Source organism: Lepisosteus oculatus, chromosome 8 (assembly GCF_040954835.1).
Source record: "Lepisosteus oculatus isolate fLepOcu1 chromosome 8, fLepOcu1.hap2, whole genome shotgun sequence".
NCBI lineage: Eukaryota > Metazoa > Chordata > Actinopteri > Semionotiformes > Lepisosteidae > Lepisosteus > Lepisosteus oculatus.
In genome coordinates, this window is record NC_090703.1 from 7,771,586 (window position 1) to 7,798,092 (window position 26,507).

The 26,507-nt window shown below is 46.8% G+C and overlaps 1 protein-coding gene across 1 annotated transcript; it reads right to left on the minus strand.

Annotated features, from left to right (window-relative positions):
* Positions 1 to 1,372: 1,372 nt before the first annotated feature.
* On the minus strand, positions 1,373 to 26,055 carry sgpp1b (sphingosine-1-phosphate phosphatase 1b). Its single transcript, XM_006632334.3, has 3 exons — positions 24,889 to 26,055; positions 14,437 to 14,526; positions 1,373 to 6,793 (listed from the first exon to the last, which is right to left on the minus strand). The coding sequence occupies exons 1-3, from the start codon at positions 25,693 to 25,695 to the stop codon at positions 6,242 to 6,244; spliced, it is 1,449 nt and encodes a 482-aa protein (XP_006632397.2). The 5' UTR covers positions 25,696 to 26,055; the 3' UTR covers positions 1,373 to 6,241.
* Between the last annotated feature and the right edge of the window lie 452 nt (positions 26,056 to 26,507).

Genomic DNA, 26,507 nt, shown 5'->3' on the forward strand with positions numbered 1-26,507 from the left:
CCAGGTTGTTGTTGCAAGTGTTGTAAGTGGACCAGGAGGTAGTGCTCTTCCCTTTGGACGAGCAATATTCCATTACGATAAAAAGGAGACTTGGGAAAAGCACTACAGCTTGAGTTCTTGGAATAGTTTGCAATAGACTGGGGAAAAATATGTTTTACTAATAATGCTTTACATTACTTGTATTGAAAATAAACCCTCATCAGCTGCAAATATGCTCTAGACACCTGCTGCACACCAGCAAAAACGTAGAAACCTGGCACCTGCGATGACTGACAGCTGAGGGCATTTATAGCCAGCAGCCATATCACCCTGAAGCTCAGCAGATGTGAGCCTGGCCAGTACCTGGATGGCAGACCTCCTGGGATAACTAAGGTTGCTGCTGGAAGAGGTGTTAGTGGGGCCAGTAGAGGGCGCTCACCCTGCAGTCTGTATGGGTCCTAATGCCCCAGTATAGTGACGGAGACACTATACTGTAAACAGGCACCGTCCTTTGGTAGAGATGTAAAACTGAGGTCCTGACTCTCTGTGGTCATTAAAAATCCCAGGGTGCTTCTCAAAAAGAGTAGGGGTGTAACCCCGTGTCCTGGCCAAATTTCCCATTGGCCCTTACCAATCACGGCCTCCTAATAATCCCCACCTATGAACTGGCTTCATCACTCTGCTCTCCTCCCCACTGAGAGCTGATGTGTGGTGCTGGAGGGGAGTCCCCATTACAAAGTGCTTTGAGTGGAGTGTCCAGAAAAGTGCTACAGTATGTAAGTGTAAGGATTTATTATTAATGATTAGTATTTGAGAAGTTGTTTGGGTGAGCTCAGTGATACTCTGACCTCCTGGAAACCTAAACAAATCCTCTGAGGCCCACACCACGAGTACAGTCTAACTCCTCTTGGAGACAGTTCAATGAGACAATGAGAATGGAATCGATGGCATTTAACACAGTGAACTGGAATGTTTTGAACAGGTTTTCCTTTAACAATGCCTCATTTCCCCCTCCCTCCTGAGATTCGTGCGTTTCCACTGCTCAGCAGTTTAGTGTAACACAGCCTAGAGCAAACTGTAACCTGGAAAACCGGATCCTTTGAAATGGACATTAATATTTCAGTCGATGTAAATCAACACGCTAAGAAGAACTGACACAGGCCTAACGCTTAAAGAGTATTAAACCAAGCAAAGTTCACACAGAAGAGAAAGGTTTTCCTTATGTGCCAATGGAGTCGAGCTGCTCAGGAGAGAAAGCTGATTGCAGGTGCAGGGTCTGCATGCACGAGGACGAGGACCAGAATTAAAAATATGCTCCTACAGGCTAGAACACTTATGATACAGAATAAGAGGTCAGACTGCTTTTTAGAAATAAATCAGCTCCACACCGTGGTGACCAAATGTATACTTCTCCGTTTATTTCTAATTAAAAAGCAAAACTATTTGCAGTTATCGACATATAACTCATAACTGTTGGAGCATCACAAAACCAAGGTAACAGGTTGTGGTGGTGGATGTTGATGTTCTGCGATTTGACCGTCACCCTGTGTATATACAGATCCCCGCCTTATTCAACTTATTCAACCTCCACGGACAGAATACCACTGGAACAAAACACCAAGCACAAAACAGAGCAAGCACAGTAGTAAACTGGCAGCTTGCCCGTGTACATCATGCAGGGCCTGAGGCAGATGGTCAAATTATAGAACACTTATATCACAGATGCAGAAGTGGGAAGGTTCCTATGCAAGGGAGGTTGCTCATTTAAATATAGCAGGGCTTTGTATATACATTATACAGTACACACACGGCATTTGAATTTCCAGATACTCCCTGCGCTGGCGAGATGAAATGATACACCCGCGTTGTCGGCTTTGAAGTGAGTTACCAGCACGTGCCATTTTGAAGTTCCCACTAATCAGAAAGTGCCAAATCACCCAGTCCTGTGAGAGCTTTCACAGGTACTGTGGGTATTCTTGTGCTTTTGTTCTCAGCAATAAGATTTCTGCCCACAGCAAATGCTGACTAAACCTGAGCTGGAACTACAGTATGAGCTCAATGGACCGTTCTGACACAGATTACCTCTAGATTACTCACTTTTTTTAAACCGACTTAAGCAAACCACAGTCCTCGTCTGACGATTCCTGTCATATAAATGCCAAAACTGCAGGGAATTGTCAATCAGTTCTAACACCCGACAGCAGGTGGTTTGGCGTTTGTCAATCAGCTGGAGACGGCAGCAATTCAAGGACACTTTCTGGTGTCTGGTGTAGCTGAGGAGGTCAGTTCTGGAATGATCAGACCTGACGAACCTCCATACCGACTACAATGACCTCCTTCAGCATTACCACCACGCCTTCTGATTCACAGCCTGATCAAAAAATATAAATATAAAAATAAATGTATGTTTCTAAAAATAAAATGTGACACTGTTTACAACAGTTAAGAGCTTGTCCCCAAAATATGGAGATGTCTCTTTTGTGCAAATTTTATTACGCAGGCCACCAATCATTAATTCTGGACAAACATTTTACTAAAGAGAGCAATGAAGAATAAAAAAAAAAATCAAAGCAATGAAAGGATACAGAAGTTGTTTTAAACAGATGCCCTTTAAGACACACAAAACTGAATTCTGTATTTACAAGTGCAATTGCTACAGGATGACCAGACATCAAGTAGTTAAAGACAAATAACAGTTGGAATACACAATGGACCCATATGTACTCATATATTGTTCTTCTTCAACACATTCTAAAATTCTTTCAGAAGATAACTGCAGCCTACTTTTCTGAAGCACAAGAAGATGCATGAAGGCTTCAGTGCTCCTGGACATAGACTTTATTACAGTAAAGGCACTAGGGTATCTAGAATAACAAAGCTGTACTCCTCTCCACAAAACTAGGGGACGATTTCTTTTTTTTGGTCAACATTTCATAGTAAAAGCTACCATCCATTTGCACAGTTTCTTTAAATTTGAATTTTCTTAACTTCAGAATGCACCAATGCAAAGCTTGGACTGGACACTGCATTGGCAGGAACACGTAAGAACTTAGAGACAGTAAAAAAATGCAAACAAAGACGACATTCTTCTGCCACCAAACTGATGACTTACAGGGTTTTGAGCCTAATGAGACAGACTTTTAAGCTCATGTGACTACTTGACCACGACTGCTTCAGGAATAGTCTTTAACTACTGCTCCTGTCTGCCGCGAAAACTGAACTTTCATCTTGAAACAGAATAGTAAAGGTAGGAGAGGAAACATTCATCTTGGATAAAATCAAGAGAAAAAAAGAGTATGTATGTAAAAGCGAGAAGAATAAAATGATCTGGGATTAGATTTAAGGGCAGAAAACTATAAAACACTACACATTGATCTGTACGACACCAGGTTTACTCCTGTGTTTGTTAGGATGTACATGGCTTGCTGGAGTCTGAGTTGGGTTCACAACCCTTAGTGAAAGACTAGGACCTGATGTTTTGTGCTCTGCTGGCTTTCCTTGCTGTAAAGTAAAGTAAAACAGTCGAATCTGAAGGCCAAATAAAATCCATACAACACTGGGGACTGGTAACGTCCAGGGGTAAGGCTGCCTCAGATGGGATACTCAGTTTTATTGCTTTCTACCGATTTAATAAAAAACAATCTTAAAAGAGGAATGGCTATCCTAAACAGAACTATCCCCAAGATTAAAATTCAGTTCACAGCGTTTCAATCAATGGAAAAGTCGATCAAAAGTAGTTTCTATGCTGCAGAAGACTACAAGTTATAACATCTCCTTATTTCAATGTAATTCAATATGTTTTCCTAGCAGGTGACATTTGTAAAACCAGTAGTTTCACATAAATGTGATCATAGATTAAAATGAGCAGAGTTACAGCAGGCAACTGCAAAACAAAGGCACATTTTTTTTTCTTGACAAAACTGCATGCAAGCTCAAAATAACCCTGACTTTAGAAATCCAACCCTGTAAAATCCCATTCATAGATGTGACACAATATTCTTAATTACACCTTTCCCAACACTGAGATCACTGGAACAAAACAAGCACAAGACAAGGAGAAATAAAAAAAACAAAGGAAACACAGAAAGCCTCTCTGACTCCTGGCTTTTCTTTTTTCTCAGAGTGGCTGCACTGCAGCCTCTCTGCACGAGCAGAGGACAGAGTGAGGCAAGAGCACTGCAGTCACAGAGCAGGGAACCAGAAAGAAAAAGCCTGCCTGCTTTTAGTGGTTAACATTCTGTAAATCTCTTCTAATCCAAGGATATTCCTTCTTCAAATAACAGTGCCCTTTTAAATTCACAATTTTGTTTTGTACAAATGAGGTCTTACAGTATTTACTTATAATTTATGTACCGTACAAATGCAATAAAGAGCTTGGTAATTTTGGAAGCGAGACAATGAATACTGTATAAGACTGAATAAGCTCTTCCATCCTGTTCAGTTGGATTCCCCAAGACCTTCAAATGCCCAAAAGCTGCCCTTTCCAGGTGAGCCTTGTGTGAGGGGATAGGCCATGAATGAGAGCAGATAACTACAGCAAGACCAGAAGCAGAGGCGCACAGCATGGGCTGAGCGGTTCTTAAAATCCGACCGCAGCATTGAAACTGTTTTCATTGTGACTGTGCTCTTTCTCCGGGGGACACCTGCAGGTCGGACTTGGCGGCTCATGATAAAGCACCTCCCACCAGAGCTGCTGCAACTGCGCCCATCGCCCATCGCCCAGTTCGCGGTCATTGGTCACCAGCTCGGTGGCGCGGGAAGGGACGGCTCTACAGCGCATTCCGTAGAAGGACAGACGCCAGATTGTCCGAGACCCAGAGTGCGGCTCCTTGTTCTCCTCCTATCACTCTCATGCCATGCCGCCCACTGTGGGATTGGGGGGTGGGGGGTGTTCAGATTCTTTCAATATTTACATGACATTAATAAAAGCATTACTTGCAGCCACAACTCCACAGCGCCCTCCTGCTTAATGAGGGTAGCAGCTTGTCGTGATGTGTTGTCTTGTGTTCAAGGTCAGCCTGACCTCTTGACTAGAGATACTTCCTAGTTCCCCCACTCCCCCCCCCTTTCCTGACCACCTCCTTTCTGGAGATTTTAGCCCAGGAAGCGACACGGAGCTTCTTATACAAGATGTTCAGTCCACAGGAAGCCAGTGTACGAGGCCCAGGCGGCTTTCAGCTCAGTCAGGAAGCCACCGGCAGCCCTGCCCTGATCCAAAGACTGAGATTACTCAAAGGGAAACAGGAAGACCAGGAAGCGACTTCCAATGTCACGAACACGAACACAGTCAAGGTACGTCTACTGGGCCGCACACCGGAAGAAATCTATTATAAGTGATGCTTCCTTTAACCATATGATGTGCTTGTTCATGGCTTCACTCCTAACAGTCCTATCAGCACTAAAATCTGTTCTTCAGCTCTATGAACACGTTTTGCACCACTGTGGGAGACAATCCACAGGGAACTGGAACAGAGCCCTTTGGGAGGAATAAAAAATTCAGTTCCACATACAGTACATCGGGTTTTTCGAAATACCTATTCTAACAGAGATCCCTCAAATTAGGAAGACGGAGAATACTCAAGAATGTCCGATATGGGCCGGCGGGTGAGCCTTTGTCTAAAGGAGGAACTAGCATGGCCTGTAGTGGAGACTGGATCTCTGTCCGCTGGGCACGAGACCCGTGTTTCTGCCGGTTCTCTCGGGGTGCAGGGTGGTGAACGGCAGGGGGCCGGATGCAGAATCTTCACCAAACGAATGAATTTGCGTAATCAGTCTTGTATCACCCCCATCTGGGGTACACAGCGCCCTTCCGCTGGGACAGACCCAGATGTGTTCTCCCAAAGAGCCCGGATTCCAGCCCGCTTCATCAGTGCTGCGAGCAAAAAGGCACAACGAGCCGCACGACGAACCCGCATCCCAAAAGTGCCTTCTTTTCAGGCCGGCCGGGCCGGACGCCATTATCAGCTGAAGGTAGCCGCTCTGCAAACTGCCTGCAAGCTGCGGAAATAGAATTTCTTTCTTTTTTTTAAAAAAAAAAAAAAGGTAACATAAAAATACAAAAATGAAAAACAATGACCAAAACGAATCATCAACAAAAACGCAATAAAAGGCAGCAAGTGGGAGCAGGAAGTGGTCGATTTAATCCACTCCCTCCCGTGTCGGCTCTGGAGACGCAAGGAGCCGGGGGGCCGAGGGGACTCGGGGTCGAGGGGGGTACGCGGGGGACGTGTGGAGAGAAGAGGGGAGGAGCTCCTCCCCGGCATCAGAAGAGGTTGAGGTAGCTGAAGAGAAAGGGCACCAGGAACAGGGCGTTGAAGCCCACAGTGCCGTACACGATGTAGCGGTAGGGCAGCTCCACCTCCATGCGCTGCCGGGCCTGCCGCACGTCGTGGCACGGGATCCGGAACAGCCGGCAGGCCAGCGGGATGGTCAGGGCCTTCATCACGGCCCGGGTGGCCAGCAGCACGGCCACGCCCAGCACGAAGCGCACGAGGCACCTGCCCACCAGGGCGGCGCTCAAGGGCGGCGGGGAGAAAGGCAGCTGTGTGAGCGGGGGGTCGGGCATCAGGCCCAGCAGGTAGTTGAGGTGGGACGCGCAGGCAATGCCGGCCCCCGTGCCCAGGATCTGCGCCGTGTCGCCCCGGGACGTGCTCCAGGTGTCCAGGGTGAAGGAGAACACCCCCATGGCCAGGTGCAGGCTGATGATGATGAGGGGCGCGTAGCGGCAGGTCAGGTTGAAGTTGTCGATCACCTCCAGCGCCGGATGGAACGCCACCAGGATCAGGATGCTGTACAGGAACCCCACAACGACGTCCTGCACAACAGCAGAGGACATGCAGATCAGACGGCGCGTACACACACACACACACATCAAAAACGCCGGCAGGCTAACAGCTAGGAAAGCAGCGCAGCGCAGCTTCCACGCATTAATCACCGCCGCCCTGGGGCGTCTCCCCGTTTCTCGTTCGAGTCGTGCAGAAGCAGCACGACGGATCACACTCAGAGCCCAGGCCACGGCTCCCAAAGAAGGAACCCCCGACCCAGCCATAATCAGCCGTGAAAATAGTGAACACACGTGTTCCTTGGTGCGATGTGTTTTGACGTGGGGGAAAAAACAATAGCCATATTCAAATTGCGGACTGCACAGAAATATTCCACCATCTAAAGGTACTATTGGATATGCAAATGCTACCTTATGCAAAACGTTTTATTCCAATTAAAAACAATTCAGCTGACTGAAGCTCTCAATGAATGGTAGCAAAAAGAAGTCTCTGAATGGCAGGTTGAGAGGGTCTTTGCTAGCCTGCCCTCAAACTGAAATTATATACTACTGATTGATGGATTATTGGTTATTGTTGCACATTAAAATACATTTTATTTTAATTCAGTAAAGTATATATTTACCTCTTGTTTACAGTTCTATTAATACATTGTTTAATAGAGTAATAAAGTGTTAATACAGCGTTTTTATATTTTAAGCTACAGAGAGAGGAAAAGTGTGTAACGATTCTCATGTCAGCGTTTGGGTATACTGTTCCTGTTCAGCACAGCTCTTCAGAAACTGGCTGATCCAAAGTCCCCTGAACTCTTTCACAAGCGCTGCCCAGTCCCTGAGAGGCTGATAGCAAACCACAGCCAAACAGGGACCTCCGATTTAAAATCTGGGGTCCATTTCAACTCACAGCAGACAACGGACCTCTGAACATGAACCTTCTCTTTGTTCTGTCAGTACTATACTGGTGTCTGTTCTTCTCTACTATAACTGTTGGGGAAGGGTTTTAACTGTATGTTATTTATGAGCACACAACTGGTCATTCTGATTTCCTCTTGGGCCTGAAATATTTTGACTAAAAATGACTTACAGCCCCATTTGGTCTTTCACCTCACAAATAAGAGATATTCGAGAAAGCTGGAAAAATGCGAGTTTTAGACAAGATTAAAGATATACTACTGCCAGGCTCTCACTCTGGAAGCAATGCATTCTGCTTTTGCAATAAAGTACTCTTGGTGACAGAGTGCCTCCTCCAATGATCTTCACAAAGGTCTGAGCTTTCTGAAATCCCTCTAATCCTAGAGAAACCCCCATAGGTTTTCTGGCTTGGCTGCTGTACACAAGACAGGATTGATCAGCTGGCTTGTGCTCTAAATGCTATTAATCCTTCAGTACACACACCTCAGCCTCCCAGAGAGCAGACTCCACTGAGCCACGCAGTCTGCACAGAGCTGCCGACAGAATCAGCTTGAACACAGAGCGACAGGGCAGGCATACTGCACCACAAGAAATGTGGTCCCTTGAAGAGGACTCTAACCCAAGTCCAAATTTAAGAGCCAGTCAAATCCCTGGGATCCAGAAAGCCCAAAAGTGGCCAATGAAAGTCTTAATGCCAACATTTCCTATTTTTAATTAATTGAACTGTGTTCTGTATTGCAGTATCACTGTATTGCATGGTGTAAGTATTAAGGCTCTGTGCACATCAGGCTGAACCTTTTAAAAACCTGTTGGCTTCAAATATCTCTACTGTATATTAATCTTTAGTCTCCTACCACACTGAAAGCCGACTGCAGGGCTGCAGGAAAATGAAATCAGCTCTCGCATGGGGCTGACTGACATGAGAGCAGCTCTCATATCTGGCTAATTGAGGCTAGTGACTCATCCCTGCAAACAGATAAGCATCAGCAAGGGACTTGTACACAAGGACTGATAAAGCATCCAATGAAAATGAGCTACAGGGGAACAAGGAAAGCGCAGAAGAAAACACTTCATTCTAGTATTCACTCCACAGCAGGTAACAGGAGAGGACAATCTGTCTGGGACAATAGGAGTCTCAGACCGTGTGTAAATGAAGTAGATTATAATTAGTTAAATGGATTCACTTAGAAGACGCTCTGTCTAAAGTCAGGAGTGTGTAACTCAATTATCCCTGTCTGGATTTATAATGAATGAAAGTATGAACTTTTTAGACAAAAAAGATTTCAAACATGCATTTATCCATTCGACTGGACCTGAAATGAGCAACGGTTCACTTTGAATACAACACAACAGCCAAGTCAAACAACTGTGTGAGATGAAAGGTAAATGTCTGTGGCTTTGCTACTGAAATTGAAATTCAAAAACAAATTATTTGTATGAAGAGTATCAGTCTCATTACTATTTGTTCACTTTCAGTGTTATTTTATTGTGTCTTAAGGCGAATGCTGTATCATTCTGAATGATACTTTATGTGAATTTGAAATTAATTGCACTAAAAGAGACTATTTATCAAGACCGAGCGCCAATGAGTCAGGTGTTTGAATTCACAGTTTTTTTTGTAAATAGTAAATACAACTGTTTTAGTGCAATTGGTGGACACATCTTATTCACAGTCTAATTCATAACTATTTTGGAGGAATTCACCCAGAATCCATATTATTCTACATGTCATTAAAACACAAAACTGGGCATGTTCACTGGGTGTCATTACACGAGAACAGCTCTCATGTCAGCCTGGATGACGTGTCTCCATGGGTCCCTGCTTCTGCAGGGTGCCCCAGCCGCTCCAGGCCCACCTCAGTCAAAGGTTTAAAGGTCAGTTCAAAGGTCAACTGCCCACTTCTCAGTGACCTGCAGCAGGAAAAGTGTGGAGACTGCGAGCTAGAGAGCTTCATCACAAGGAAGGGCCAGCCCATGCCAAGCCAGCACAGCCTGCGCTTGTGCCTTAGAGAGTGCGGTTTTTATCTCCCACGCCCTGGTCCTCCACGGAACTGTGCTTTCTTGAGGAGGTCCTCTGACCAGGCAGTGCAGCAGGGCTCAGACTGACGAGGAGGCACAACGGAGAGCCAAGCTCACAGCTAAAACTGACAGTGTTCCCAAAGTCCTTTATAGATGAGGCAGGGGAAAATCAACATTTAAACAGGCCTTAAGTTATACTGAAATCTCATGTGTGTTTCTAAAAAAGCAAGGGAAATCTGTGCATTTCATACGACACACTGAGCTCTTAGCGGTACTGAGGAGTGCTTATGAACTGAGTGTGAAATTCCAGGGAAGCTGTGATACAAGACCTCTGCACACATTCTGCCTCAACCGCTGTTGGGACTAGAGCCATCCAGCTCGCTGCCCTCTGACCCCACGCCCCTCCATGTGTTGCTGCCAGTGGGATCACTCTGATGAGCGCCAACATGGGAGAGCTAAGCAAAACCCCGAGCAATGGGGGGTGTTGTAGCTCGGTAGGGACTGCCTTTGTCCCAGTGATGCAGGGGAGTAGGAGAGTGTAGACTTCACTGTACTGCAGTCCATCTCCATCTGATGATTCACAGCTTTCCCATCTTTCACAGTAAGCTTATGGCTTTCACTGTAACATGAAACATTACTGACACTACCATGCCACTAAGAAAACCAATACTTTTGAGGAAAAGCAAATTGATTTATTTATTTTTTCCCCATTTGCAGCCTTGTAAAACATTTGCACAAGTTTTATTTATCCTGTCTTCGCATGCAATGTTTTCTAATTCTGAATCATTTATTACATACGGATCCGCTTCATGTTTCGTTGGACGTATGTTTAAACGTACATAAAACATGCAAGAGTGCTGTCTTTCACTGAGCATTTATTTTGAATGTTACTTTCTGTTCGTCTGTTCCTTTCCTAACAACACCGAGTGTTTCACACAAGATTAAATGAACCACGTCCATGGGCCAATAAAACCATTGGCAGCAATTCACACAGAGACCGTGAATGTGCTGCCAGCGCCTGCTCTCCTATCTGCCTGTGATCCCCGAGACGCAGGAGCCCACAGCCCTGCGTGACCAGCCCGACCTGCTCTTCCTCTGGCCTCTGCAGGCCCCATCACGCAGACCAGCCCTACGGGGTCCCGGCTCTCTCTTCCATTCGGCGGTCTTGAAAGGGCAGCTCTGAGGCCCGATTAACGAGACCTCATTCTCGCGTCCAAGAAAAGCCACAGACACCGTTAATACTGTAAACTGGCAGGCCTCTGAACCTGAAACTGGCATAAAACGGGTCCGTGGGAACCTGAAACACGCTACCTGGCCTTGTTGTTGAAGCCGATACACTGGCTCCTATCGAAAACTGGCCGCATGACATTCCTGGATCAATAAACTATTGAAGAGCTGGAGGAGCCAAACGGCCTTCTCTTGTTTGGAACCATTTTTATGGTCTTAAATAAGCACTAACTTGCTTCAACATACTGTATATGCATGCCTGCTTTGGCTGGGTATTCACATGCATTTGAAATCTTGTGATCTAAAGACCGTTGCTCAGCACTTAAATGAATGCTAACATAAGGAGAAACAACACTTTACTGATTTTAACCCCTTTGCGTAAAAACACTGAGGTTCACTGACCGAGAAATGCTAGACGTCAATTCTTTAAGAGGACAGAAGGGCTACCCAGCTACAGCAGAATTTGCCAGAAGTGTCACTGACTCGGTGATTAAGTGCTCATTGACTGGAAACGAGCTGTGGGTCTTGCACAATCACATTCTGGAAGCTGGAAGGAGACTCGGGATACTGAACCAGAGGAAACTGTGACCTGGGAACTTAAGATAAGGGAGACTAATGTACGCAGAAATTGAGTAAACAGAGAGCACAAAAAAACCTCAATCACAGTTTCATGATAAAGGCCTTTTCTGACGTGCCACCAGAATCATAGATTGTGATAAAACTGAAAACAGCGTAGGAGCTAAGGTCAAAGCTCTTGATTTATTAAATTCTTTAAATACACAAACCACAGAACAAGACTGTCATTTACAGTCTCTACTGGCATTTAAGCTACTTATATGCTTCTGACACAACACCAGTAAAGAATGGCTCTCTGCTGTTACACGTACAGAGCAAGGAGACTAACCACAAAATGTTACCATCAGACAGACACCCAGTGCCTGGGGCTATTGATAAACAAGCTAGAATTAGACAGCACATTATCCTTACGCTGCCTCCTCAAGACTTTCCAAGTCTTTCTCTGCCCGAACACAGCAGGAACTCTACCGAACTGTATTACTGTACGAGCTAGCTCTCAGTGCGTGCCTCCTTCAAGACAGAGAGGCCTCAGAAAAATTTTGCAATGCTCCTGCCTCACCTTCCTGTCTTAGTTTCTTAACACTAGCACTAACTGACGTTCGCCACGCCAGTGAAGTCTAAAAGCTTGGCTTAGCACTACTGAACGTTTGCCTTAAAAGTGAAAAAGTAGCCTGGGCTCTGCACGGGTTTGCTGGCATCTTTGAGAGCTGTCGTGTTGTGTGATCCCCTCTGAAGTCATGGCAATGGTTTCCAGTAAAGGGAGCACAGACACTCCTTACTGACCACAGAGAGCGCTGTACTTGTGAAGAAACAGCATTCTTGTTCGCAACAATGCCTATAGGCTGATTTACAAATGCTATAGACCCACTAATGTCTGTGCCTTTCTCAATGACATGCTGTATGTCTTTTTCCAGTTACAGATAGCTCAAAAGGATACACCGATAAATGGGCAGAAAGCTTTAATAAACCTTTCGATCTTGGCTAATTTACAGCACAACAGTCTAGTCTGCATATCTTGATGCGTTTGCCTAGCAAATCGCTTTGTAGAACCAAAGAAATCTACCCCCCACCTGAACAGATTTTTCTCTCTATAGCAGACAGAACCTTACTGTGTTACAGAAGATGTCTGTAAAAGGCAAGGCAGTGGTGACTCATACTCATACTCTCACTGTAGCTGGCACTAGAAGGAAATCTGTTCTATTTCTGCTGACTTGTTCGGTTGGAAATTGCAGGGGAAAGATCCATGTAATGAATTATGATAAGGCTTTTATTGCACAGAAACAGTCTTTTAAGAGGACAGGCACTCATTTAAATAATGGCGACTCTTAACACTTTAGCAAGGTGGCATATTGGTTTCATGTCTCCTGCAGGGACCTCAGTAATGACATAAAACAGGCAGGGCTCAGGGCCCAGAGCTACACAGCGCTCAGCTCATCATGTGGATAATCCCCACAGCTACAGCATCTGGCACTCAACAGTGCTCAATTCAGTTTAATAGTGTCACAGTTACATGTACTGTAAATCGAGCATTATCATTAAGACTGAATATGCTTTCTTGCGAGACATCTTAGCTTTCATTCACACCCAGTCCCAGTCCATAGTTTTTCATCCCACTAAATTCTTGCTGTTCTGCAGCAGATCACGAGACCTGAAGACGAGACTCCAGAACTCAAAACGCCTGACTGCTTGAGTGATGTGGCAGAGAGTGATGTCAGCGGGGCAGACGGAGCTGCTGGGTTGTTTCAGCAGCTTTTTTAGGTTTGTAGTTTCCAGTTTAAAGTGTCAATTTCTATTTGATTTATCTACTATGTAAACAATACACACAGATGTACTTTCTGCACTGAACATTCAATGTGATCCAGTGCACTACAGACTGCTCCTAAACCTGTAGTTATTTCCTGCCTGCAATTTTACCTCCTGTGACTTTTTTGGCATTTGTTCTTATTAGCAATAATTAATAGGCCTGTTTTATTTGTATTTCTGAGTACCACTGTCTATGACAATGTCCTTAATGATATGAAAATGAATAATTATACTAAATGCAATTAACTGTATATTAATTATTTGTATTTAGTATATTGAGTCATAAAACAACTTTTGACTCGCAGAAAAGAGCTTTGCAAGTGACTCCTGGGAGAAAGTGAACAATATTCACAAGCAACACCTATGTGGCAAAGAGTACATTAGGGCAGGTTAATAAAACAAGGACAGCAAGTACTCAGATCTACAGAGTAGCCAACAGCTAGCACAGAGCAGGTCAGAGAATGTGTAAGGCATCCAGCCAAACAGTGATTCTGCGAAGTTCTGAATTCTGGGGTTATAAACTTCCCTCATTTACTTTTACTATATTACTATTCACTATACACTTGGTATACTTGCACAGCTGAAAGGCTAAAAAAACTTTCTGTCAGCAATGGTGGTTAGAAAGAGTGAAAACCTCCCTCCTTCTGTTTATAACCTCAGCAGTGATGCAATGCAGATATTGCAATCCTGTTCGGATAGCTTCTGCTTGTTTTTCAAAGCTTTGAAAGGTTGAGAAGCATATGTTATTTGGGACAGCTGCACCTTGGTTATTTTTCTTATATACTTTGCAGTTCAGTAATTTGAATGTAAGTGCATCATCCACATTAATAACAATAGAGGAGATTTTACATAAAACACCCAAGCATGAGAGGATGCTATAAGATGTTAATGACATACCATGGGTAGTTTAATGGACTTGCAGAACCAAAGAATCTTCTCTCCAAAAGCTTTGGGGATCCAGCATCTACAAATCAACCTGCTTTTCTAGTCCCATGGTTAGAAAGAACTTGTGTTTGGAGCACGTTCCTGTCCTAGTGCAGGAGACCACTGGAGGGCCTAACTGAGGTGACTACACACCTCAGGTCAGTGCATATACCGGGAACCCCTAAAGATATGAAAACACACAGAATCTTGTCTCTTACCAGGATAGAGTGCATCCCCATGTAGATCCTGCTGATGCACACCAGGGAACACCAGCACACTGCCGAGGCCAGGCCCAGCAGGAAGGGGTACTGGAAGCCGAGAGGGCGGGAGGAGAGAGAAAGAAAAAAGGCAGTTGTCAGTGTTTGGATATCAGTATTTGTAGTCCTTGACAGTACAAATCTCTTCGCTTTCTCGGAGACTAACACTGTGACCTGCCTTGTCTTTGGCGAACTCATTCAAGATGCTGAAAAGGCTACAAGAGAAGCTGTGGTACGGAGGGCAGCTCCCCAAACTGGGGGACGGTCTACTCAGGAAGAAATGAGGGAGGGCTTGTGTGTGTGATCCTAAAGATAGGTGAAAAGGAATGTACAGACTCCATTGTACTTCTGACCTGCAAACTCGAGGGTAAAGCATACAAATGAAGCAGGAAAGCCAATCTGATTTGTTTTAAACGAGGTGACAAGCAACACACATCCAGCACTTGATACTGGTATCAATAAAAAAAAAAAAAACACAGCTTGTAAAAACAGGACATGGCTTAGACTGCCAGTCAAAGAGAGACACTTTTTTTTTTTATTCCTGTTGCCATGTCAAATGAGTCGAATGAAACTGGGAGATGATACAGGTTAATTCCACAACCAGGTGGACCGAATCTGAGTCTTGGTCTACCCTGCAGTAATGGCAATTTGACTCCAATTCCTGGCCCTGCTGCGCTCCAGTACAATAAGATGAGTCCTTCCCTCTGAGAGGCAGAGTCACACACGGGAGTACAACAGTCTCCCACAGCAGAGCAGCAATCCGAGCCCCAGCGCAGCCACACCTCCGACTGTAGGCTCAACAGAACAGAGGTGTTTAAAAAGCTACTGAACAGCACACAAAATACACAGGGACGAGTCTGGTTTAGTATCCACATCAAGCCAGTTGTGGAATCCTATAATCACAGCGAGTGGCACAAATCTACATGCCTGGGCAGATGCTCTTCGTTATGTTCTCCCTCAGAGAAATGGACAAGTGCCATAATTCCCAGCAGCGCTGGGCTGGGTACTACAGAACTGCTCGGCCGCACTGGCTGGCTCACTTGTTCACCTAGAGCCCTTATCTCAGCTCACGCCGCCAGGCGCGGGGATGGTGCATAATTGATGAGATCATTGTCCTGACCACCTGCGCAGGGAGGACGCTGACGATGCCCCAGGCTGCCCCTCTTCAGGGGCTGATCCTTCAGTTGGGGGTGGGGAGAGCTCCACAGTGGGCAGAACTGCTGAATCAAATATCTTCTACCACCGGATAACAGTTTATGGCAACGACACACACATGCAGGCGAAAAAAACCCTGAACACATGGAGCCTGAACCCCCAAACCCAAGTAAGTAGAGAGCAGTGGTGACAGGGCTGAGGAAAGCTTTTTTATTTCCCCTGCCTGCCCTTTCATATGTTTTATGTCTGGTTACAATTTATTTCCAGCAGAAATGTCAAACTCCTATCCCTCTGGCACGGCTCCATTCAGCTTCGGTGTGCTGGCTTTAGCAGCCCAAAGCGCCTGTGATGCTCCGCTAATCCTGTGATGCAAACAGAAGGCAGCATGTCCCTATAGGCTCTGGACCACAATCAAACCACACAGTACAGCACAGGAACTTTCACTTCAAGAAGTGCAAAGAAACACTACCGTTGGCCTCCGTCGAAACGCCTGGTGGTGATTTTAAATTCAAAATCCTAAATAACACTGTATTAACAGAATCTAACAATTTAGATTCTAAATAAATTGTATTTAGAATTTCACTTGTTCTGGTCTTTAATAAAAGGTTTGTATTTTGTAGCACGGGGAAGATGTATATCTCCCGTCACACTGCCTAGCTCATTACAGCACTGGTTTCCACATCATGATAAAGAGATATGAGCTTTAGGAACAGTCCAGAAAACAGAAACCGGACTTACAGCAGGGGTAAAGGACAGACAGATTAAAAAAGGCACAGTAACCTCTTCAGCCCTATAAAGGGACAGTTTAGGGGAGACATGATTGAAGGTTTTTGAAACCTTTTAAGGGGATCGATAAAGTTAAACTTATTTGTTATTTCCAATTAAGTGCAAGGGTATTTAAAGACATGGAATACGCAGACAAAAATGTGGAGGTCGTTTTAAAGTGCGTAGGGATCAATTAATGCCCTGTAAAAGAAAAGGTGAGCTCTTTGGGACTGAACGGCCTGTTTTAAATGGATGTATTTCCGTCTTTTCTCACGATTTCTCTTCCTATCTAGAGGCCACTAGACAATTCTGTATGTCATCTGTGTAATATGTTACACTTTTTATCTGGGCTGCACTACAACAAATTCCAATCAGCGTTGCTGACATAGCAATAACGTACTGAATCAAACTGAACTGAACTGAATAACTGCTTGCTTTGCTACAGGTGTGGACGATTCCTGTGGCTTGTCGTAGCTCACTACCTGACTGACAAACATGATTCCGACCCAAAAGAAAAACACAAGAGCTAGTTACATTAAACAGATCAACTGATATGAACCATGAACAAAATGTTAACAAGTGTTCTTACTGCTAACACAAACGTATTTACTATAACACAGTCTGTGTACTTAAAACACTTGCATTGCGTCTCAGAAAGGAGTGAGGGCAGAGTAACAACACTCAAACTGGGTTATTCGAGTCAAAATGTCTTCCTTCCTGGAAATGCGACAAAGGATTTACCCAAAAGGGGGGTATTCTGGGGACTCAATCACTGTTACCACTGGGGGACACAATCACTGTTACTTCTGATTAGTAAGAACCAGACAAGTCAGAAAGTCTGATCATGGGAGGAGAGCTTTCAGTCCATCAGGGCTGTTCCTCTGGTCACCTTACTCTCAGCAGAATGGCACTTCATTGGCTGTGCGTCACCAGAGGTGCAAAGTCGAGCTGAAACAGACTACCTTGTCCAGAGCTTATCTCCGTATCCGCTGATCCGTGTTTCCACGCTGCCTGGCGTGACAGCAGCACAGCAGGCCTCCTCTTCCTGAATGCTAAGAGGCTGCTTTGGTAGCCGGCTCTCCTTGACCAGCTCTGTTTATCGATGCCAGATGCAGGACTGGGACCCCTGTGGCAATTTCTCGCAATCCAGCAGGATGTACGGCTTTATGACCCAAAGGCTTGCTGTCAGACGCGAGTAAATATCTTATTTGTCAAGAGGGATGTCAGGGTCATGGAGGTTGGTGTTACTGAATTAAACATGGAGTTTGCTGCAGGCACAGAAAGGCATCAGAGAGATGTCCACGCTTGTCCACACTTGCCAGCAGCTATATCACCCTGCAACTCACAACTGGCAGCCCCACTGAAGCTCAGCAGGTGTGAGCCTGGTCAGTACCTGGATGGGAGACCTCCTGGGAAAGCTAAGGTTGCTGCTGGAAGAGGTGTTAGTGGGGCCAGCAGGGGGCGCTCACCCTGCGGTCTGTGTGGGTCCTCATGCCCCAGTATAGGCGACAGGGACACTATACTGTAAAAAGGGGCCGTCATTCGGATGAGACTCTCCGTGGTCATGAAAAATCCCAGGGCATTTCTCGAAAAGAGTAGAGGTGTTACCCCTGCATCCTGGCCACATTTCCCCCTGGCCTTGACCAATCACGGCCTCCTAATAATCCCCCTCTCTGAACCGGCTTCATCACTCTGTTCTCCTGCCCACTGAGAGCTGGTGTGTGGTGATTGTACTGTGTGCACTATGGCTGCTGTTGCATCATCCATATCCAGGTGGGGCTGCACATTGGTGGGGGTGGAGGGGATCCCCATTACCTGTTAAGCTCTTTGAATGGAGTGTCCAGAAAAGTGCTATGTACTGTAAGCGTTAGGAATTATTAATTGTTCTCGTTGCTGTTGTTACTTCAATATACATCCCTACAATTAAGCTACAATTCAGACTGTCACCACATTCATTCTGTTATTCACTTCCCGAGCCAAAGTCAAAGTCAAAAAGTTCTCTTTCAGGTCTTACTGGCTAATCGAGAGATGGGCGTCCTGCATATGGAAAACCTGATGTTCCCCATCACAAGCAGTACCCCAGCCTTTTAACTGGAGATGTAAAGATACAGCTCACATCTATAAGCTGTGAAAAAATACTTCATTTCCCAAGAGGTTTTGTTCATTCCAATAAAATGTTAAAATAATTTGCTTCAGATTCAGTATGAAAAAAGAAAATACTTATCCTTCTACTACTTCTCACACTAAATTATGTCTTGTCTTGTAATAACGTCTTTCTCTGCGACAACTTCGTCAATAGTATCGGTTGAAGGCCAGAGCCCTGATAAACAGTTGCTTATGACAAACAGCAGATTGTACCACAATACAGCAACACTCCTACAGCTCAATAGAAAATATTAGTCTGAAAGCAGTGCCAAGAAAACATTAAATATCTCTAATGCGCTAGTGTAGTACAGTTTATGGGCACTGAAGTATGCTTGGCTGGTCTGAATGGGCTTTAGATTTCGTTTATGATCCTCTGATAACAGCTGTGAAGTAGGCCGACTCCATTGAGCTGCTGCAGGAGACTCACATGGACAGTGATAAAACACAGGCCGGATTCCGCCTTGAGCTGATCACAGCATTGCGCATGATAGCGCTCGGGTTAATGAGTACAGGATTAGCAAGAATGCACTTGGCATTCCCAGAAATTGCACTTTCAGCAGCAAAACAGATCCAGGGTCCACCCTGTGCAGAGTGACATAAGCCGGAGGTGTTGCTGGTGAGTGATCCTAGCTCAAGGACAAAGGAAAGACCTGCCCAGGCCTGTGCCCATCTTAATCCAGAGGAAACAAACAATCTGCATCTGATCGCTCAGATCCTTAAGCATTATCCCACATCCCATAGATCATGGATCATTATTCCATAAAGGGACGTGTTCAGCAGTGATCTATTCCAAAATGTCTATTTATTTTGGAAAAACAGCTCTGGGTCCCTTGTCCCATTTATTTCCTTTTAATCAGCAGTAACATCCAGGTCCGCTGTTGAAGTGGGCCAGGGCTGTCTAGTCCTGGAGGGCCAGTGTGTCCTTTGGTTCACCATTTTCATCCCAGCTCTTAGCGGGACACAACCAGCTCGCTACCGTCTTAACTGGGCACGACGCATTCTAATTACTCCAGCTCGAGTCCTCGGATTCTGGGGAACAGCTTGGAAAACAAATCAATGCGCAAAACTGCTGGGACAAATACTTGGCCGATCTGCCACTGGTGACACGACAAACACCGGCGAACCCATTTGTGGCTGAAATAATCGATCCCGCAGCAGTGAGTGAGACCATGACCGTGACACACCCGGGTTTTCAGAGCTCATCCACAGGCGGTGATGAGCTTAAAGTGCTCTAAGTGGACAGGTACTGTACATTCCGTTCTCCCTTGAGTCATCATCATGTCTGTAAATGATATATACTATCATGATCTAATATATAAATTATATACAACGTATATTATGATATACCATATTTTTTCATTGTGAAATTGTTCCAATTGAACATCTTCTCCCAGCTGATGCTTTAACGAGACCCCAAAACCTGCAGACACTCCAGACTGGCCCCCCCTGATGTAGACTGTATGGGAGTCCCAACTGGACCTAGACTAAAAACGAATTAGGATTTGATTTGGACCCTGACTGGACATAGAAACTGCCAAAAGGAATTAACATTAATAACATGGATTGGTCACAAAATAGTTCAGCAGGCACACCCTAACGTCCTCCCAGCTTCGAAACTCAGCAAGGGCTTTCTATTCCGTCGCTAGAGAAAAGGAGGTTTCATTTTGCCCGATTCTGGCCATACCCAGTTACTAATAGATCTCCGTTCGAGATCTATGAAACGGTGGACCTGGAGGCAAACACGGGGGTAAAACGCATTTGCTAACCTGATCTGACATTGAAGAAAAGATCCTACATTCCTGCTGGCAAAAGAGGCAGAGACACACAGCGGTCTGCTAGGCCCTTCAGTTTCTCCTTCGGCGTGCCAGAAGGCAACAGCGTTGGCACGAGACTAGCATACTCTCCGGCCAGCTCCGACTTCATTTCTCTCTTTTCCGAGTTAATATAAAACGCTCAGACCATCAATATTCTTCAGTCAGTTCTTGAGCCCTTGAGAGTCAGCAAAATCTTTGTCCCAGCGAAAAGCTTCCCCACGCAGCTAAGACACAAGAAAGAAAACTGCTTCCCAGCACGTCAGGGAACGTCTCAGGCTGTGCGTGCCAAATCTCTCATTCCCTTCCTTGTCCTGCACTGCTGTGCACTCTCCTTCTCTGCCTTGGACCTGACGCAGCTCTCTCCTTTATTTGGAAATCCTTCTATGGGACTCTTGACCTTCTCGGTCACCGCGCTCTCTTCGCTGCAGAGAGGCCCTGCTGTAGTCGACAGCAGAGAGGGAGAGCCAGCCGGCACCGGGACAAAAGGCATGACTCACGCCCGGCAGGCCGAGACAGCAACACACAGCAGATTACCCCATCAGCTGCAAAGTATCCATTAACACCAAAGCTGCACCAGCAGCAAACACTGGAACATCCACTGCAAACGTCAGTTTGTAGGATTAAGACGGTATGCGCACTTACTGTATAGTCCAGTGTGGGACACTCCTAAACTTTATTATTCAATGTCATAGCAATTACTCTGAAATGAAAAGGGAGCTGGGAAGCAGATGGCTTCTCCTCACTTGTACTGCCCCTGAGAGTCCGAGTACACTACCACTGAAACTGTTACCCTCAAAGAACATGGGGACCTGTAATTGAGCCTGAGTGGATCTGTAAGGGGCTCTTTACCTTTCCTCTAACAATAAAGTGTCCGAAAGTGTACAATATGACTGCTGCCTTTTCATCTCTCCCCTTTCACTGCTAAAGCCATGCACTGCTCACCTCAAAATCACCTTGCAGTGATTAAGTCCACATTGTTAAAAATACCCTTTAATCACAGAGAGGTAATTACAGCTTCTTTGCTATGGTAATCCCCGTAGCTGAAGCCAAAGTTAAACTAATCTGAAATGTGAATTTAAAAAACATTCCCAATTGTTTCTCCCCCCTTTTCCCAACTGCAGGCTTTTGGAACACAGCCATCATTATATGCATTTGGTACTTTATGGACATCACCCCTGTGCCTGATGTACATCATCAGACAGATGTTTCATTTGTGCTTGTCTGCTTCAGTATAAACATGAGATGGCTTAAGCTGCCACGCACTGAGGGTCTCGTCGCCGTCCCTGTGATCTCGCTCACACGTGGGCAGTCAGTCCTCACCCCCCTCACGCCGCCGCACTGCATGCTGGGACAACAGGAGGGCAGCAGCCCCTGGGTAATTTCCCACAGCCAAATCACAACAGAACCCAACAAGGGTTTTTCCAGACATCTGGAATTTAGTCCTCCAGTACTCACGAGCAGTGCATGTTTTCTGTTTTTTAGAAAAAAAAAAACAGATGGAAAAACCTTGGGACAGAATTCATCATCACCCACTGCTTCTCAGCCTAGGGTACGATAAAACTGATTGCACGGTCATTGTTTCCGTAGCGATCATTCAGCAGAAGATGAGACTGTGTTTGGGGCATTCTTCCCTCACCGTGGAACATCTGGATGCAATAACTGAAAGTCTGCAGCGAGTCAGGTCTGAATTCCTGCATGGGCTTGAATGCTGCCTGCATTCCAAATCACTGACACAACCCCCCTGTGTGAAAACCATCCACCACACAGGCAGAATCCAGAGAGGGGCCTATGGAGGCACATAGGAGGTGCAGAGGGAGAGCTGGCGTGGTGCGCCGCCCACAGCGAAGAAGAGCAAAACTAGGGGTCAATGCCTGATCACGCACACTGAGTTAGGAAAGACCGTGCTGTTACAGGAGTTACGAACACTTCTCCTTTTGTTCTCACTTTGCACAAGGAGGAAAGCTGACAGACTTTTGGGGCACAGAGATGTGAAAGGTATGTGAAAGGAGAACTTATGCACAAGCAGAGAACATGCAAATACAAGAAGTCACCAATTAAAAATGTGCATGTAATGAGCCATATAATATACAATTCTCAAGTAACTAGCCTGCACATGAATGCTGAATGCCTGCTTTGTAGTTGCCTTATCAGCTATTTACTAGAAATCATAAAAGCGACACTGAGCATGTATGAGACAAATGTGAAGACTGAGGGAAAGGAAATTCTTCTGAAAGCACCAAAAACATGAAAAAGTAAAAACAAAGTCTTGTTAGGGCAGAACTGGGGCTTTCACTTCCTCATTATATGGCAGACAACCAGAGGAAACGTGGGCTACGGAGAGCACTCACAGGCCTGACTGTGACATCAGCACCGCAGAAATGCTGATTTCCTGCAGTCTGAACACTCTGACACACACCCACCCTCCTCTCCCACTGCACTCTGCACAGTGAGACCTCCTGTTCCCCCCTTCAGTGTACTGCAGCAACACTTGTAAGCCGACCTGGACACTTACTATTTATTTGATCATAACACTGCTATCAAAAGGGTCAAATTGATCAGAGGGTCTTGGCTCATAGTAAAAACAGACCCTTAATGTTATCCCATGTGTAACCCTCCATCTATTTTTAACAGCAAGTCTTTGGATTTGGGAAAGCACCAGAGCACCTGAAGGAACCCCACACAAACAAAGGGAGAACATACAGACTGTAACTGGAAGATACACTTTGCATACTAAGAAAAACTATGCGTTTTATATATATAGAGTATATGACTTTATAGGTGATAGACATGTCAGTTAAGGAAAGATGAAGGAAACGCTGTCCCTGCAGAGGGGGGTGACGTTACCCCTTCTTTGGCCACACTGATGCCCTAGTGACTCTGCAGAGACTTCACCTGAGGAGCACGAAAAGACAGCACCCAGAACCTGGCTTCCAGCTCTGAAATACAGATCCTTCCAAGTGAACTAAGGCGCTCACACAGGCACACCAAGTAAGTCATACCCCAACTCGTGCTCAGCCTGCTTCCTGAACAGGCTGTCCGCGCCTGGTCCCTTCCACGCGCTTTGAGAAAGCGAGTTATGCAAGAGGTGACAGATCGTGTGCACGTGGCGGGTTCTCTCTCCTACCACAATGCTTCTCAAGAGTATGTAACACCGGTCAGGCCTGATCTCCCCCTCCCTGCAGGTTACAGACCAGCACTCGCACTGACCAGCTCTCGCAACACACCCCCGACCTCAACTCCGAGCCACGGCTGCACCTAATCTCAAAGAGCCCCCTGGTTTTTACCCAGCTGCCCGAGCCTGGTGCCAAACTGAGCCGAAGACCACGTCCGCTCACAACTCATGGCTCTCTGGACACCTGTCCTTCCTCACGAAGCTGGGATCACACCGGTCACCAGCCCTGATCTTTCCAGACTCGATCAAGATGCATCGTTGATGCTTGTCCTTAATTGTACTGAGCCTTCAACTATTGAACAAGTAAAGGTTTATTCCAGGCTGAAAAGAGAAGAAAAGAAACGCAACGTTACAGCTGTGGAGCCTTCTTCAGGTGTCCACTCTGTCCTCTCCAGGTCTTCCGCCTGAAGACACCCGAAGAAGACTCCACAGCCGAAACGTTGCGTTTCTTTTCCCCTCTTTCAGCCTGGAATACATTTTTACTTGTTCCTTTACAGCCAGCGCATGCTACCTGCTCGAACTGCTCCAGCCTTTCACCCTGACAGAAGTGTAACCGGAGAGGACAGCGGAGGCCCACAGGAAGGTGTGCGTGCTGCCAGCCGGTCTGTCACAAACACCTTTCCAACACCACACCGCAGCCCTCCAAGAGCTCATCACATGCGAGGGGGGGGGGGGTGATGCTTTTTCTGGCACTCTGCTAATCAAATGATGAGATGTTTCTTATGTATATGCACAGAGGGCGGCCTGCGCCTGATGGCACTCCTGCAGATCAGCGTGTCGGAAGTGCCGGGGCGATGCTGTTGAAGCCGTGCCCTTGCGTCACGTGCGCGCGCGTTCCACGGGGAGGTGCAGGAAGGGAGCGCACCGGCACGGCGGGCCTGACGGAGAGGCGCAGGCATCAGGCAGGGCCAGCTGGACCACCTGGGGCCGAGACAGAAGGAGCCGGTTGTGCAACCGTGTCGCCTTGCGACAGCGGCAGGGCAAGAATCCGGCGAGCGCAACTTCAGCTGTCACATCCTGTGGTGGAAATCAGGGACACTGCAACCCCGTCTCACCTGAAACTTTCCCACAGGAAAGCCTTCAATAGGACTGCTGCTATGGTGGTATCTAACATGCTGCTAGAATTAGTCAAGTGTGCCGGTGCATCGTCCCGGGATAAGCAGTCCGATGCACAGGGAAAGTTGGTGTAACTTTACCTCCGGACACAATCCCAAGCCCTGCAGGTTTTGTCACTCTGCAGCAGTTAATAACGTATTCATTAAACCATCTGCTGCCTCCCCGGCTCTTACTCGACACAGCGCTGTCACAGCCAGGTAAATACGTACGTGCCTACAGGCATGAATAACAAAACAGCCACTTTACCTCCCATCTGCCATAGGTCAAGAGGAACAGTCCCAGGGGGATGGCAGTGCCCGACATGGCGTGTGTCGAGGGCATGCTGTACTCGGAGTTGTAGAACATCTCCACTTTGACCACGGGCGGCGAGGAGGGCCGGGACCAGCGGATGATGTCCTTGGTGCACTGGCCCAGGTACATGACCCACACCCAGATCACGATCAGCCGCCGGCTCACATAGGCGTCGATGTTCCAGATGAAGAAGGGGAAGAAGGTGATGTAGAAAAGCTCGTTGCCCAGCTCGGTGCCGAAGGTGAACAGGTAGTACAGGAGTCGGTTCTCGATCACAAACTCCTGCCCGACCTCGCCGGTCAGGGAGTTCCTGCGCAGGGGCTTCGTCCTGGCCTCGCCGTTCACCCACTCCTTCCGGCCGGGGCGGTCAGAGCAACCCCCCGGAGCGGTGCCCCCCAGCCTCTCCCGGTCCCCGCCGTCGCTGGCCGCGGCGTGCCCGGCTGTCTCGCCCGCTGCTGCGGGGGTCGGCGCAAAGCCGTTCTGGAGGCCGTTTTTCGCGCCCCCCCGCTTGACAGTACTCCCAGGTGAGGCGGCTGCCCGCAGCCGGGGACCCCCAGTCTGTCCATCCTCCGGCTCCCCCTTGCCCGCGTTTCTCCCCGAGTCCCCGTGGCTGCTGCAGTCGCCGTTCCGCAGGGTCTGGTCGCTACAAGCGTCGGCAAAGGTCCCCCTGACGCCGCAGATGCGCTGGAAGCTCGCCACCTTGTGCGGGTCCTGGAGGTATTCGAGGAGCTGCCGGAGCCCCAGTTTTATTGCAGTAGCCATGTTTCTTTTTAAAAAAAAAAACCCAAAACAAACACAACAAACAAGCGAGCGGTGAATCGCGCACACACACAGGCTTGGCTTGTGTAATCAGTGGTGCCCCACTGCCGAAGACTGGCCAGCTAATACGGCACTCTCAGTCATGCACAGCATATGACTCTCCGCTGGGTAGAGTTTTCACTGCCCAGGAGAAACGGAAGGGAGGAAAAAAAGGTCCCTTCACTCCTTTGCCGGCTCCCGACACCCGAAAAGTAAAAGAGCGAGTAGAAATTCACATCTGGAGTGACTGCCGATCAGTTGTAAATCTGTGAAACCGAGTGGCGCGCCGCGCAGACACGCAAAACGCCCCTCTTCTGCTGCTCTCTATCCGGTCACTGACAGCAGCCCTGCCTGGAGGCGCGCTGACGACAGCGCGCACGCAGCCTGACGTCGGCAGGGTGTAATAATTACAGGGGCCGGCTGTCGGCGCTGTGGCGGTGTTGCTGCCTAATGCGGTGGAGGTGGCGTTTGTGCTGAGGTACCCGTGCAGCGAAGCCGATGACTCCTGTTGTCACTGATAAAGATCCACGTGGAAGTGTGGCATGTTTTTTTTTTAAAGGCAGTGCGCTGTATCCGCACCCAGGCTCTTGGTGATGACAAAGGTTTTTCAAGAGCTGTGCGTGGCGGAAATTTTCACCGGGACTGAATTCCCATGTTATTAAAACGGGAGCAGCGTCAGCCCTCAGGACGCACAATGGTTATTTTTGTTTTCTGATCCGTTAATGGGCGATGAGGTGACGTGACGTGGCAGTGAGGACTGCTGCCACTGGGGTTGC

What these genes read in the sequence shown, in the direction of transcription:
- sgpp1b (XM_006632334.3), bottom strand. Translation starts at nt 25,695, where the DNA reads ATGGCTACTGCAATAAAACTGGGGCTCCGGCAGCTCCTCGAATACCTC. An exon ending in TGACCTATGGCAGATGGGAG is followed by an intron (nt 14,527 to 24,888) that starts GTAAAGTGGCTG and finishes CTCGGCTTCCAG; the next exon opens with TACCCCTTCCTGCTGGGCCT. An exon ending in TGGGGATGCACTCTATCCTG is followed by an intron (nt 6,794 to 14,436) that starts GTAAGAGACAAG and finishes GCTGTTGTGCAG; the next exon opens with GACGTCGTTGTGGGGTTCCT.